This window comes from Anguilla anguilla, chromosome 3 (genome assembly GCF_013347855.1).
Source record: "Anguilla anguilla isolate fAngAng1 chromosome 3, fAngAng1.pri, whole genome shotgun sequence".
In the NCBI taxonomy this organism is placed as follows: Eukaryota; Metazoa; Chordata; class Actinopteri; order Anguilliformes; family Anguillidae; genus Anguilla; species Anguilla anguilla.
The window spans coordinates 49,059,142-49,073,931 of NC_049203.1; the positions used below are offsets into that span (position 1 = coordinate 49,059,142).

At 42.8% G+C, this 14,790-nt stretch overlaps 1 protein-coding gene across 12 annotated transcripts in view; it reads left to right on the plus strand.

Annotated features, from left to right (window-relative positions):
- LOC118222980 (dedicator of cytokinesis protein 9-like) overlaps positions 1 to 14,790 on the plus strand; it is a 105,722-nt gene that overhangs the window by 74,860 nt on the left and 16,072 nt on the right. For all 12 annotated transcript variants that reach the window (XM_035408983.1, XM_035408989.1, XM_035408992.1 and 9 more), the window contains exons 20-34: positions 325 to 448; positions 995 to 1,113; positions 2,076 to 2,162; positions 2,438 to 2,527; positions 3,742 to 3,857; positions 5,067 to 5,136; positions 5,294 to 5,419; positions 6,231 to 6,302; positions 6,707 to 6,853; positions 7,118 to 7,201; positions 7,567 to 7,678; positions 12,827 to 13,005; positions 13,134 to 13,250; positions 13,620 to 13,731; positions 14,019 to 14,152. In XM_035408983.1, the coding sequence (XP_035264874.1) occupies positions 325 to 448; positions 995 to 1,113; positions 2,076 to 2,162; positions 2,438 to 2,527; positions 3,742 to 3,857; positions 5,067 to 5,136; positions 5,294 to 5,419; positions 6,231 to 6,302; positions 6,707 to 6,853; positions 7,118 to 7,201; positions 7,567 to 7,678; positions 12,827 to 13,005; positions 13,134 to 13,250; positions 13,620 to 13,731; positions 14,019 to 14,152 (1,689 nt within the window). The remainder of the gene's footprint in view (positions 1 to 324; positions 449 to 994; positions 1,114 to 2,075; positions 2,163 to 2,437; positions 2,528 to 3,741; positions 3,858 to 5,066; positions 5,137 to 5,293; positions 5,420 to 6,230; positions 6,303 to 6,706; positions 6,854 to 7,117; positions 7,202 to 7,566; positions 7,679 to 12,826; positions 13,006 to 13,133; positions 13,251 to 13,619; positions 13,732 to 14,018; positions 14,153 to 14,790) is intronic.

The window sequence follows — 14,790 nt, forward strand, 5'->3', positions numbered from 1 at the left end:
GTGCAATGTATGTGCTGAGTCACATAAACAGTGCAGTATTGCATACCATAAGCCGAGTGGTCATGAAACATGGATGCAAGTTAATCTTTGTTTCTTATTTTTCAAAATGTGCCACCATTGTTCTTACAGTATTAAGTTCGTCCATGTCTGGTGGGATTTCTACATGCAGATTCAGTTGTGCTAAAGTGACAGTCACCCTGGATGAAACCGTGGACCGTATGCTAGCTTGCTAGCAAATGTCCGTGAGGATGTTAGCAGAGCATAAAGAAGAGCTGCATGGGCTTGGTGTGAGTTGTAAGGAACTGTGTTTGTGTCCTGTCTTAGTTCAAGCTGGAGCTTCCCACCCAGATTACTGAGAAGCACCACCTTCTCTTCACCTTCTTCCACATCAGCTGTGACAGCACTAGCAAGGGCAGCACCAAGAAGAGGGACCTGGTGGAGACACAGGGTAGGAGCTGCGTACTGTAGTACAAAAGTACATAGTGTTCTTATATAGAATATCTTCTGTTTTCCAAGGATATTGACATATCTACAGGAGCCCTTCCTTCACACGTTGCTGGGAGTGTGTGACATGTCCCTTAATGTGGGGCCAAATTCTCTTCTAGGTCATTTAATCTTGAAATATTGGCCTCACCAATGTAGTTTTTGCATCTCCTAATAGTTTAATAGCCACTAGTAATAAAAATGTGCCTCAATCATTTGGGTTTATTGGTGTAAATTCTTCCGTCTTTCTAGTAACATTTTCCTCTGCCAGGTGAGCTGGTGGAGTCCGCTGGCAGGGTCTTGTCTCTTTTAGGTCTGTGGGTCTGTGGTTCTGTGGATTTGTGGGTCTGTGGGTCTGTGGTTCTATGGGTCTGTGGATCTGTGGGTCAGTGGTTCTGTGGATCTGTGGGTCTGTCGTTCTTTGGACCTGTGGGTCTGTGGTTCTGTGGGTCAGTGTTCAAGGCTGGCTTCACCTGTATAGTTGACAGGCTCTCCTCTCATCTGTCCACAGTGGGGTATGCTTGGCTCCCCCTGCTGAAGGATGGCCGGGTGATCACCAATGAGCAGCAGATCCCTGTCGCTGCCAGTCTGCCTGCAGGCTACCTCAGCTGTCAGGAGGGTGTCACCAAGGTAACAGCCATTCTTATACAGGGTGGAGGGGAGGGGCGCTCTTTGTGTTTGTGGATAAGGGCCAAGCCTTTGTTCATTCACCTTCATCCCTTATGAGTTGGCTGTAATTGCGAGAGAGAGAGAGAGAGAGAGAGTATGTGTGTATGTTAGGGACATGAACAATTTGTCAATTTGTTGATTGTCGAATGTCAAAAATTCTATATTTTTTTCTTTTTTAAATTTTGCAACTGTTCAAAATAAAAGATCACCAATGCCACCTAGGATAATAGAAGGGGCAGGCAGGCGGGTTGTCATTCACTTTACTTTCCATCAGTTGAAAAGATGGCCAGCTTGCAAAAGAGTGCTGTGTGGAACGATTTTGAAAAGTTCAATGATAATGCTTTTTCACTGAAAAATATGTGCTGCCAAATTTGTATACCTTGGTCTGGGGCTGCTTTTCATGGTTTGGGCTAGGTAGGCTCTTTAGTTCCAGTGAAGACAAATTTTGATGCTACAGCATACAATCACATTCTAGATGATTCTGTGCTTACCCAACAGTTTGGGGAAGGCCTTTCCTGTTTCAGCATGACAATGCCCCCTGAGCACGCAGCAGGGCCCATATAGAAACAGTTTTGTTTAGAAAGCTGTGGTGGTGTTTGTAACCATCAAACCATGTGCCTACAAAAAGATAAGATGAAGGCTTCTTATCTCCTGAATGACTACTGATGTTTAAATCCTCTTTGTTTTGGCTTGTTTGCTGAGCTGCTGTATGTGTTTCAGCTTCCATTCCCAAGGGCTTAATTTCATTATGTTTAGGATTGGCCTCAGCCCACTTAAATCTACCTGCAGTGCAAATAATGAATTCCCTTCACCAACCTGTTCTTTTTAGTCCCTTTATAATTACGACTTTAGTCTTGTTATTTTGCTGCTTTACATGGTTTATTGGATTTAGCCATTTATTGTATGCCTGTTGTCAATGGCAGCATTCTGGACCTGAAATCAAATGGGTCGATGGAGGAAAACCTTTGTTCAAGGTGTCCACCCACCTAGTCTCCACTGTCTACGCTCAGGTCAGTAATGGAGCTGCTAAATAACTTAATGGATACGGCGCTATCATATCGATATGCATACTGCATATCAAATCAATGAAACCTACAGTAAGACCGTAATGTTTTAGAGGGATTTGTGTGTGAGATGTGGGTCTGTTCTTATCATTGGCTTGCAGAGTTATCGGCAAGTTTTAAAGTACAGTACCTTTACTCTTGAAATTATCATGGAACTTTCTTGCCCTTTTACTGTTTTTTGCTGAACAAATATCCAACTCTGCTTTTTGTTTTAACCTTAGGATCAACATTTGCACAATTTCTTCCATCACTGTCAGTACACACAGTGTGCCGGGCTGGTGTCGGGAGGGGAGCTGGTGAAGTACCTGAAGGTAAAACAAAGGACCATTATGGTGGCTGTGAGCGATGCCAAGGCCGAGACTGAGACAGTCACGAGACAGGCACCATGACAACATACCAACCCAAGAACAGATGGATACACAGATTGTTATGGAGACACAAAACAAGATGACAGAGACCAATTTAGTGACAGAGACTGTGACAGTGGCAGAGACCAATTTAAAGACAGAGACTGTAACGATGACCAAGGCAGAGATAGAGACTGTAACAGTGACAGAGACCAATACAGAGACAGAGACTGTAAATGAAACCAAGATATAATTGAGTAAATAATTGTAAATAATTAAGTCCAAGACAGAGACTGTGACGGTGCCAGAGACAGAGACTAGGACAGAGGCCAATATAGAGACAGTGGCAGCTCAACCTCAGTACACAGAGCCGGGGTGACCCACAGGCATAGTTTAGAGCACGTGTCCCATCATGTGGCGGTTTTTACGCCCCTGCCCGCCCCCATCTCACCTGTGCTGCCTTTTACTGCCACCACACAGCCGCTGTCCCGCCGTGCCCCCATTATCGCAGGAAGTCGTGAAATCAGTGGGCGATCACTCACGCCAGCCGCAGTGCAGCAGCAACACACTGATCCTCCATTGTCCTGCCAGTCACTGCCACCGAGAGGGCTGCACACTCGGGTTCAATTATAAACACGCGGGTCCAGGCAAACAATGGGGAACGGGTCAGGCGCAAGTTCAGGCACGCCACTGCTGTTCGCTGGCCCTTTGCCAAATGGCTCCATTGGCCTTGGGTTATCGCCGGGTGGTTGCTAATGCACTGATAGCCCCATTCATGTTACTGCAGGAACTGAGTAATCAGGCATTAGCTGATCGCACGCTTTTTACAGGTGTGTCCTGTTATTCCTGTTGAGCCTTTCATATCCCGTGGCGCATATATTTACAGTGTTTTCCTTCTCCTGGGTGGGTGACGCCGCTAAGTATTTTATCACAAATGGCATCGGAAAAGAGGATGTTGAGGAATGGAGGTGGTGAGAAATATTTGCCCCAGAAAATGCTTTGTAAAGTTGTGCAGCAGTGAGGCATACCCCATCCTAATCTCCTCGTGTGTTTTTGGTGGTTTTTTTTATAATTAAGTTTTGCTGGAATAACATCACTGGCTATCACGTGACCTGAAGATGGCTGAAGCAGGATCGTCTGGACTCTGTTCAATAAACCATTTCCTTCCCCTCCCCCAGAGCCTTCATGCCATGGAGAGCCATGTCATGATCAACTTCCTGCCCACTGTCCTCAACCAGCTGTTCTGTGTGCTCACCAGCGCCACCCAGGAGGACGTTGCAGTTAACGTCACCAGGCAAGTGGTCGCTTTTGTACCTGATTCAGGACAGCAAGTCGGACCACTTTGGTGGAGAATTGGAAATTTAAAATCAGAAACTGGATATCAGAAACATTTCACAAAAATTGTGAAATGTTATGAAAATGTGAAATGCTTTATGAAAATGTTAAAAGGCCGTTGTTCAAAGGTGGCCACAGACCCCTGATGTATTTTGGCATAACCTGCTGTCATCTGAGCTGAGGTTTCTGATACTTAAAAGAAACTTGCTCCAAAACACCCTTTTTTGATGCGATTGGAAAAACTCCTTTTGTCTCCCAGAAACCGGAAACATTGCTCATTGCCTTTGCAATAGTACGTGTCCCAATTGAAATGCCTGGTTTGTTTTGATTACTAAGAACACAAGTGGATTTGTGGTTTCTTATCCTATGCCAGGCCCTCTTACAAACACTAGATTGCACAGTTCTTGCTGTTCTTGCAATTCTACTTGCTTATTCTGTAGCAAGTGTACTTGACCGCATGAATGAATCATTTTTTCTTTTCTCACTAAGCTGGTTTGTGTCCGGAATTTGAATTAGTGTTCATTTTTATCAGTGATTCTGGAGACTGTATTCAAAGGACAGTCAGGAAAGTGAGATTAATTACACTGTCGGTTTCTGCTCAAATTTTAATAAGCATTATATTTCATTAAAAGGTAATTGGCAGAACAACCACTTTGTTTTGAAACCTCATATTGTATATCATATGAAAGGATGTAGTGCAGGATCTAGTTTTTTAATTCATTTGGAAGAAATTCATTTTTTTGATTTAAAAAATGCATACAGGCTTAACTCTAAGATGAGGTACAGCGTATTCTTATTTTTGGTTGTAGGAAATCGTGTCGTTTTAATTTATTGAGGAATTCCAAATAAAAATAGCAAAGCATGAGGTGCTAACTAAATAATAATGGTCAGTCCAGTCTTTTGCCCGTTCAAGACCCAGTCTTCTCTCAACTGTACCCACTCAGTTCTATTTGTAGAAAAATTTCACCAAGAAAGTATTGAACCTGGAATTAATGATGCATGTTCTTTGTTAATACGATGCCAATGTATAGTGGGTTAAGAGCTGTGTAATCCCCAGATACTTTCATACTTTCATGATGTGATGTGAATCGTGCAAAGCTGTTCTTTACACAATAAGAGCCCTGCTCCTCTGACTGACCTCTGACCTGTGATCTTCCCGTTCTTTCAGGGTCATGATTCACATCGTCTCCCAATGCCACGAGGAGGGTCTGGAGCACTATTTGCGTTCATATGTGAAGGTGATTGACATTTTCCAATATACTTGTATTTGAAATATGTGTTCACATGTATGTATTCCATATATAATACAGATAGCATGACTGAAGGTGACGACAAGGTTCAGTTGTGCCTTGCCGCCTTTCTGTCCAGCACAGTGTTTCTCTTTCCTTTCTCCAGTACGTGTTTAAGACGGAGCCGTTCACCGCTACCACCGTAAAAACTGTGCATGAGGAGCTGGCCAAAGCCATGACCGCCATCCTTAAACCTTCCACAGACTTCCTCACCAGCAACAAGCTGCTCAAGGTACAGACCAGGTCATGCAGCACAAGGGGGGTCTGCGAAGGGCACCATTACACTGAAAAAGCCCAATGTTCTCACATCCGTTTGCATACATTTACATTTATGCATTTAGGAACATGGTCTAATCTAGAGTAATTTACACAATTTATATATTTTTCATAAAGGTCATTTATACAACTGGATGGAGAATGAACCCTTGCTCAAGGGTACTATGCTAGTGCAACATCAGATAATAGAACTTGGAAACCCCTGAGTTACAATCTACATACAACACATCGACATTATATCACACTGCTGCCCACACCCAGGTACGAGCAGACAAGGGATTTTTTCTGTTCACATGCATAGCTGATTTTAAAAATACTTTATACCATATCTCACAAAGAGCTGGCTAGTGAGGCGGCATTTTTTATCATATGACATGGTAACTGTATTTTAATTCACTAAAGAAAGATGGAATGAATTGCTGTTTGAAAAGAAACAGATGGAGGGAAACACCTTTTTTTCATTTTAATGTACTTGACAGTTCCAGTCTTCATCATGAGCCTGCAGTCTGGCTTCAGAGTTCATGGGTACTTCAAGGTTAGGCAACCATAGCCTTGTAGCACCTGTTATGTGGTTTTCATTCATAGGTATTTATCTACACAGCTGGATCAACTATGTGATCATGGCATTTAGTACTTAACCATTTAGAGTGGTCTATGGAAATATCTTGCTCCTCAAGTACAGGATTGCTTTTAAATGAATACAATTGGGTATTGGAATGATATGTATAATATTAAGAGTTCTATGGTTTCATTTGTCTGTGTTTTAGTACTCCTGGTATTTCTTTGAAGCTCTTGTGAAGTCCATGGCTCAGTACTTGATAGAAAGCTGTAAAGTCAAGGTAAGTTCAAATGTCTCTGTAATCTTCGCATAATGTGTGACATGGTTGCTCTTGGTTTGGTTTTCAGTATTTTGTATCTTGGTGCTTATGATCTCTAAACTTCCAGTCTCTCTACAGGGTCTTTCATAATTGTACCGCACTGTCACACAGACAACTCTAATTGCCCAGCATAACCCAGTGTTTACTAAACTGTGGCGTTGTTCTGTATAATCAAGGAGCTATCATAGAACCCCACCCCTCTCCACTGTACCAAGCTGGGAAACATTAACAACAGTAGAAAATAAGGAATGTTTGCATGAGTGAATTATCACCATGTGGTATATTGGTTTTTTTTTGGAATGGCTATTTTGGCATTTGCTGCTATACAGAACTTGTCAGCAGCTCTCTCTATCTTTCTCTCTCAGCTGTCGAGGAACCAGCGTTTCTCTGCCGCCTTCCACCACACTGTTGAGACCCTGGTCAATATGCTGATGCCCCACATTACGCAGAAGTACAAAGACAACCTGGATGCAGCCAGGAACGCCAACCACAGTCTGGCTGTCTTCATTAAGGTGGGGCTCAGTGCCAGGAGAGTTATGCTCTGAGCTGATACACTGCAGACGTGTCTTAAAAATGAGAATGCCACAGTGTGGAATATGTTTCAGGTTTGTTTTATGGTTAGGGCACAGCTGGAGTATTCTTGATAAATATGCTTAGCCTGGTGTTACAAATATCTAGCTGTACAAATGGTGAGCGTGTAAAATGTACGTCAGTAAGTCAGTCATGTAGTTGACATGAAGACATGAAGATTTTTCACAATTCTAATGCTCCCACAGCGGTGCTTCACTTTCATGGACAGAGGCTTCATCTTCAAGCAGATCAACAACTACATCAACTGCTTTCTGCCAGGAGACTCCAAGGTATTAGCACCGTTCTGCATGCAGCATTACATTATACATTATACATTACATTATTAGCATTTGCATTTATGCTAATGGTGTCAGAGCCACAGGATGCTCAGTAAAGAAACACCCATGATGCAGTAAAGTAGAGATGCCCAACGTGCTTTGTGCCAGCTGAATAAAAGAGGACTGGATAGGTTCTCAACAGCCAGGGCAATCAAACTAGAGTAACAACTTCTTACCCGGATATTTCACGGGGACTGGCCCAAAATAAGGAACACGGGATAACACCCATGATTCAGTGCTTCTGAACTGAGCACAGGAGGTGTTGAGGCAGGAAATAAGGGTTTGATATGTCTCTGACCGGTGCTCTCTTCTTTCAGACTCTGTACGAGTTTAAGTTTGAGTTCCTGCGCGTGGTGTGCAACCACGAGCACTACATTCCACTCAACCTTCCCATGCCTTTTGGAAAGGGCAGAATAATGAGGTTTCAAGGTAAATGTCTGCCACCTCTCTGAAAATCACCATCCTGCTGTCTGTATAATTGGATCTTTGAGGATTTTGTAGGAATAGTGATTTTGCCGGTGCATACTAGGTAGTGATGAGAAGTATGATCACTCCATGGACCTGATAATGTATTAGGGGAAGGAATTGATTTAACTGATATAATTGAGAAAGGTATTGGTTGGTTGGTTAGTTGGTTGGTTGGTTGGTGGATTGATTGATCTATTGATTGTGTTTGTAGTGAGTGTTTGAGTGAGGGTTCCATTAAGGCATGATCAATTTATGCTTTATGGACCATTTACCTTTATTTACCACATAACATTATTTAGTGTTGTGCCAATGTAGAGCAACATCACAGGGTAACATAAAGTGTCATGGTGAGAGCACTGCTTTCTGGACCTGACGGTTATACCATTATTTTACCCCCCTAAAAAAACATCTGCATAACTATATTACAATCAGTATAGCCAGTACACTGTTATATTACTACCCAGTGTGACCTGTCCTTCAAACCATGGATATTAAAACAAACTCATAGTCTTAGTGACATTCTTTCCATTTTCTCTCTGATTTGATAAATGGGGTGTACAGTATATACTGTGCCAGTTGCTCTAAATGTCAGTTTCACCTCAGCGTGTTTGATGTTCTCTTGTCTGTTGCTGAATGTGGCTGTGGGGTTTGGAGATGAGATGCTGTGTTTCATGTGAACATTAGCTCTGTTCCTGCTTTCAGCTGCAGTACGTTTCCATGTTTTTTTTCTTCCTTTGTGAATTAGCTTTTCTGTCTCCCACCGTGGAGTCACGTGGCTTGCCCGTAGGTAGGTTTGAGGTGTGCTGCTTGCCTTGTCTTGCCTTGCTGTTCATGGCTGTTAATGATTGTATACTTGGATCAAAATCAAATAGACAAAGAGACTGTTTATCCCTTCCTAGTGCCATTCCATTAGCCATCAGTGGCACTGCATATCTGATGTGTGATAAAGTATTTGTCTTTGCTCATTACTAACACAATAATGTATTTTAACCCTCCTATTATGTTCTAATGAACTAACAACTTTTATGTTTGGGGTCAATTTGACCCCAGCAATATAAACCTGTAGAAAATAATTGTAACTGAAAGTGTTCTCTCTCAGCTACTTTAGGCCTTTCTACTGACCATCTTAATAGCCCAGTAAATAAAACATGACTCCCCCCATCCTCCCCTTATACATCAAGTATTGATTTTATATGACTATTGCGAAATATGCGAATGACTGTACAATCTCATTCATTGACCTAAAATGGAAAACAAAGTATGTTTTGGATGTTTGCAGGGCTTTATGTTGGTATTAAGTGCTAATTAACAAAGAAAAAAAACATTTGGAAAGAAACTCACATTTTATTATCAAGCATAGTAACATTTTATGTTCGGGGTTAATTTGACCCCAGGAAAAAATATTAAAAATGTCAAACATTTCCAATGTTTAGGTTCAGAAAACACTTCAGAGCATCAATAAGTAACACATGACAGTTATTCAATAACGAAGAAACACCAATAAAAAGTAAATTAGTCACCAGAATTGAGTTTTGATAAAAAATGAACATAACAGCTCATCTAGGTACCCATGGGTATCAATTCTTCATTCAGACGAGATAGATGCAAGTTTGTCACGCTCCTGTCGACCCTGCCTTGTTTCCCTGTCATCAAAGTGTATAATGTGGGAGAAAACATGAAATGTCTCCAGAGACATTGTGGCTGGAAAAATTGCCCTACCAGTGTCAGCATTCCAAAGGCTTGCTGTTGCTTCACCTTTTGACTTGTACACTCCTGCCAAAATAAGCAACCCAATATAGGATTGCTAGCGGGTCACATCCAGCTCTTTCCAATTGTCACCATACACACGCCTCCCCTCTAAGCTTGTCATCTCAAGAATATCCTTTTGCATTGATGGTGTTATGAAGAGTTCAAATGCAGATTTAATGTCTTGTACATGACTGCTAGCATATCTGGTGGGGCCTGGAACCATTTTGATGACATTCGCAGCACTAAGTCTACCCTGTCTTTCAACTGGGGATACGGACCATAGTACTTTTCCATTTTTGGAAGTGAACATGTCAGTTCTTGGTGGTTGAGAGATGACAGGATGGTTTATTGGTGGTTGAGAGGTGACAGGAAGGTTTCTTGGTGGTTGAGAGATGACAGGAGGGTTTCTTGGTGGTTAAGAGATGACAGGAGGGTCTTTTGGTGGTTGAGAGATGACAGGGTGGTTTATTGGTGGTTGAGAAACAACAGGAGGGTCAGAATGTGGTATCTCAAAGGCATTCTTCATTCTCATCATCAGAGGAGGATGCCACATGATCAGGGTCCTCCTCAACATTATCCTCAGTCTCAGACATATCCTCATCTAAATCACTTTCACCCTCCAAGATCTGGGACAGAACCTCAGTGGCAGAAAATATATGCCTCTGTCTGGTGGTCATTTTCAAAATCTTTAGTTGAGGCACAAATGCAAAGAGAAATGGTTTAGAGGGCTGTGTGTGCAGCCCTTATTATAAGTTTGCCCCCACCCCCATGTTGCGAGAATGATCAGAGATCTCGTGGGAACTGTTTTCTCCTCACACACACACACGCATGCTCTCTCTCTCTCTCTCTCTCTCACACACACACACACACACACGAGGCAAAAAGGAAAATAATTTTTTCAGTTAATTTCATGTTTGCCATGTTTTCCCCATAAAGTTAGGAAAAGTCATGAAATATCTAGCTGAAAAAAGTATGGTAACCATATTTTTAGAGACAGTAAACATTGAATGGGGTCAAATTGACCCCAAACATAATAGAAGGGTTAAACTGTCAGTATGGACTGTAATTGGCTGATTCTCTGGTGGGGCCAGGTCAGTTGGCAATTGTGGAGTTCAGATTTCCTCTTAAGAAACAACTGTGTTTAGCAGGTTTGTGTGTGTGTGTGAGAGCTGCTGACAAGTTCTGTATAGCAGCAAATGCCAAACAAACAACCCATAGAAACCCTGCATGCAGAACTTTGTAAAAACATCCTCCAGGTCCAGAGAAAAGTACCAGACAATGCATGCAGGGCAGAATTAGGCCAATATCCACTATTGATTAACATCCAAAAAAGGGCAGTTAAATTTTGAAATCACCTCAAAAACAGCGATCCCCACTCGTACTATTACAAGGCCCTGAAATACCAAGAGATGAGCCCAGAGAAGAGCCACCTCAGCCAGCTAGCCTTGAGGCTTAGTTCACTAACCACCCCTAATGCAAAGCAGCCTCAAGACAGCTCTATACAATTAATTAGAGTCAACCAAATTATAGCAAAACATAAAGAAAGTTACATCACCTATTGGGACACACAAACAGAAACACAAAGCAAATTAGAATGCTATCGGGCCCTAAAAAGAGTGTACATTGTGGCAGATTACCTGACCACAGTGAACGAAACAAAAACAAGGAGAACATTGACAAAATATAGACTCAGTGATCACAACCTGGCCATTGAGACCGGTAGACACCAGACTGTGTTGAAAGTAACAAAATGTGTTGTCCTTAACTAGACATGAGGGTGTGTTAGTAACTCACAGCTCGCTGGAAACAAGAACTTGCTTGAGCCTGGTACTTAACGAGATGTAGCTGTGGTACTGTTTGCAAAATGGTTATCTTTTAGGTAGGGTATCAATGTAATAAACTTTAGCAAAACCTAAATTCTTCCTGCCACCTCTTATGTTCTAAGGCCAAGTGTGTGAATGAGAATTTGCAGTAAATCGCATGTGGAATTGGCAATGAGTTGGAGTTTTATTAGAATCATCTTTCGCTGGCCCAGGAATTAAACCAGTTACAGCCCATATGAGGTGTACAGTGACAGTGAGTGTGGATCTTAAGGTTGATTATTGTGTAATTTCTGCAGACCTTCATGGAGTATTTGTTTTCTAATTGGTCTTTTGTGAGCAGACCATGGTATCTGATGCATTGTTTAATGTACTTAGCAAATCCAGCCTGCTTCTTTATTGCATGCCTTCTGATTTTTTTAAACTGTTGGTTTTATTGTCTTTTTTCTTGTATATTTGCACTTTTTTTGTAATTCACGTGGTGCTGTGGTCACATTCTTGGATCATTCATTTTATGCAGACATTTCTCTCCAATTTTTGTATGTTTTCTGAATAGTGCCATCATCATTATTGTAAATCAGTGCTTAGAGTTTGGTGACTAATTATGTATATGCTTATCTGTGATTATCTCTATTATCTCTCTGGGATTATCGCAGATTAACCTAGGTGAATGAGTATTTAATTAGTGTTATGCATTTTGCAGGTGGACCGGTTTTGAGGTGTTCTAATTTGATTTGACGTACTCAACTGTGCTTACTACTAACTGCTTTGAAGAAATTATTTATTTTGCGTTTAGTATTATGAGTCACCAGGGCTCAGAAAATGATTTGCATAAACATGGTCCACAGGATATATCTTTACATAGTTTATATGTGCCTTGGAAATATCAACTGGATTTCAATAAATCTGTTGACATTGTATTCATAAAGAACTGTTGTCTGAGCTGGTATTTACACAGTGTGAGGTGGAGGTGAATCACTGCTGTGTGCTGAATGCAGGACCCAAAAATAGCCGCTAAACTTTGTCATTCTGCATGATGACTAATGTAGAAATGTGCTGAAAAAATGCTGAAATAGACTGCGGAAACCCAATTAGTCATTCAGGAGATTAGCTTGTTTTTCGTTTGCTTGGTCTTAGAAATTATTTTTAATATTATCTTTATTTTATTTATTTTGAATTTTTTGGGAGTGGAAAATCATAAATAATCGGTTAATCAATCTTTCCTGCTTGGTCTTAGTTTCTTGTGTCATCATTGATGGAAATGGGTGAGAGCAGGGGTTGATGGAAATGGGGGTTGGAATATTGTTTCTGATCACAGTCATGATGATAGCCCCTGTGATAGTTTAGACATCTGCTCTGTTTTCAGGACAAACATGAACTGCTTGTCTTTTTCAGTGAGCCATTATACTGGCATTCTATCATGAGTAGCATCAGACCGTTCCTGGTTTAGTCTGAGAGCATACTGACCAGGATAGACTTGAGATGTTTATACAGGACTTCCTTCTTCCTCATTGGTCCTTATCGATACTTCTCTGTTCAGATCTGCAGCTGGACTACTCGCTGACGGACGACTTTTGTAAAAACCACTTCCTGGTAGGGCTCTTGCTCAGGGAGGTGGGCAGCGCCCTGCAGGAGTTCAGAGAGATCCGCCAAATCGCCATCCAGGTGCTGAAGAACCTGATGGTCAAGCACACATTTGACGACAGATACGCCTCTAAGGTAAAGGTCTGGGCGTCAGGCCTAACTGCTCTCTGAGCAGCTCTGAGCTTCTCAATGCCTGCTGCACAAGTCTGTGCGTGTTGGAATGGTTTGATGTTGGAAATAATGTGTGTTCTATTTTTTTCCAGAGCCAACAGGCCAGGCTAGCCACCCTGTATCTGCCTCTCTTTGGCTTGCTGCAGGAGAACGTGCAAAGGCTCAACGTGAGGGAAGTCTCGCCTTTCACCGTAAATCATTCCAATAATGTAAGTCTGCCACCTAATGGACAAGTGTGAAATTACAGCCATGTGCTGTTGAGACATCCTATGGCAGGGGTGCACAGCTCTGGTCCTGGAGGGCCGGTCTGCATGCTGGTTTTTGTTTCAATCAGTTGCCTTGGTTTTAGTTTTCTGACAGCTCTATAAACTATGCTGGTTGAATCCTGTACATGAGCACAGTAAAATATTTAGGCTAGTCTTGCAGTCTACAGAAAAACTTGCTTATACAAATGTCGAATCAAGATGTGATGGAGCTAATTAAATAATCAACCCTGAAATTGACTGAAGATCTTGGAGTGGTTCAGCCCTTGTTGTGCACCCCTGTGCTAAGCTGACTGTTTCTCCTCTATGTTTCAGAATGGGCGAGACGACTCTTTCTTGGGAAACTCTGTGATGACTCCACAGAAGCCCGGAGCCAGCTTGGACAACAGCCTGCACAAGGATGTGTTTGGGGTCATCTCTGGCACAGGTACGCAACCACTGGCCACACATCTGCACAGGCAGAGAAGAGCTTCAGCGTAAAATCAACTCTGAGTACTTTTAACTCCAGTTGAGTTGGGTCGGTCCCTGTTGGACTCATATAAACTCTGTCAGAGTTTATTTAACACTGAATTTAACACTGAATTTGCTTTGTACATTTTCTCCAGAAAATGGTTGAAGAACAAGAAAGGTTGTTGGTGTTGGTTGTGTCGTGAGTCCCATAGCCGTTTGCTCCATGTGAGACCCACAAACCACTGCTGCTCTCTCTGTTTTCAGCTTCCCCGCACCCCTCCTCCACGCCCAACGTCAACTCTGTGCGCCATGCCGACTCCCGCGGCTCCCTCATCAGTACGGACTCCGGGAACAGCCTCCTGGAGAAGAACAGCGAAAAGACCAACTCCCTGGACAAGGTACTGCCCGCTGGGAACCTCATCTCACGCACTGTGCCCATCATCGTTGGCTGATCTAACGAAAACCAGCAAAATCTGTGGCTCTCCAGAACCAGGGTTACAGAACCCTGGTGGAGTGTATATTACTTTTTGGAGGACGAATTTTGCAGAAGATTGGCTCATTGACCTAAATAGCCATCTGTAAAATATTACGATGTAAAAAAAACACGTAAGTTCCTGTTCAACTGTGGAGGAACCCCATACAGGGACACATTTAAAGGGTAGTGTGTCTCAGCGCTCACGTATGGTGTGGGTGCTCCCTTGACACTGAGAAAGCACAGCGAAGAAATGTGTTTGCAGTGGTGCCCCCATGACGCCCCTCCGCCCTGCGCTGTCTAACTTTGCCTCGTGCCATTGAATCCCCGCCCCCACGCGCCCCGAAGGCCTGTCAGAGGGACAAATTCGCCCGGCGGCACTCGGCCAACGCGCTTCGCGTCCTCTCCGAGTCCGAAGACACGGTGGTCTCCACGCGCGCCAAGCGCGCCACCATGGACTTCTCCCTGCTCTCTGCGCCCGCGCTGCAGGAGAACGCCCTGCATGCCGGCTTCTCGCTCCAAGTACAGCACGTATTTTTTGTCCCCTCTCCCCTCCCGTCCTCC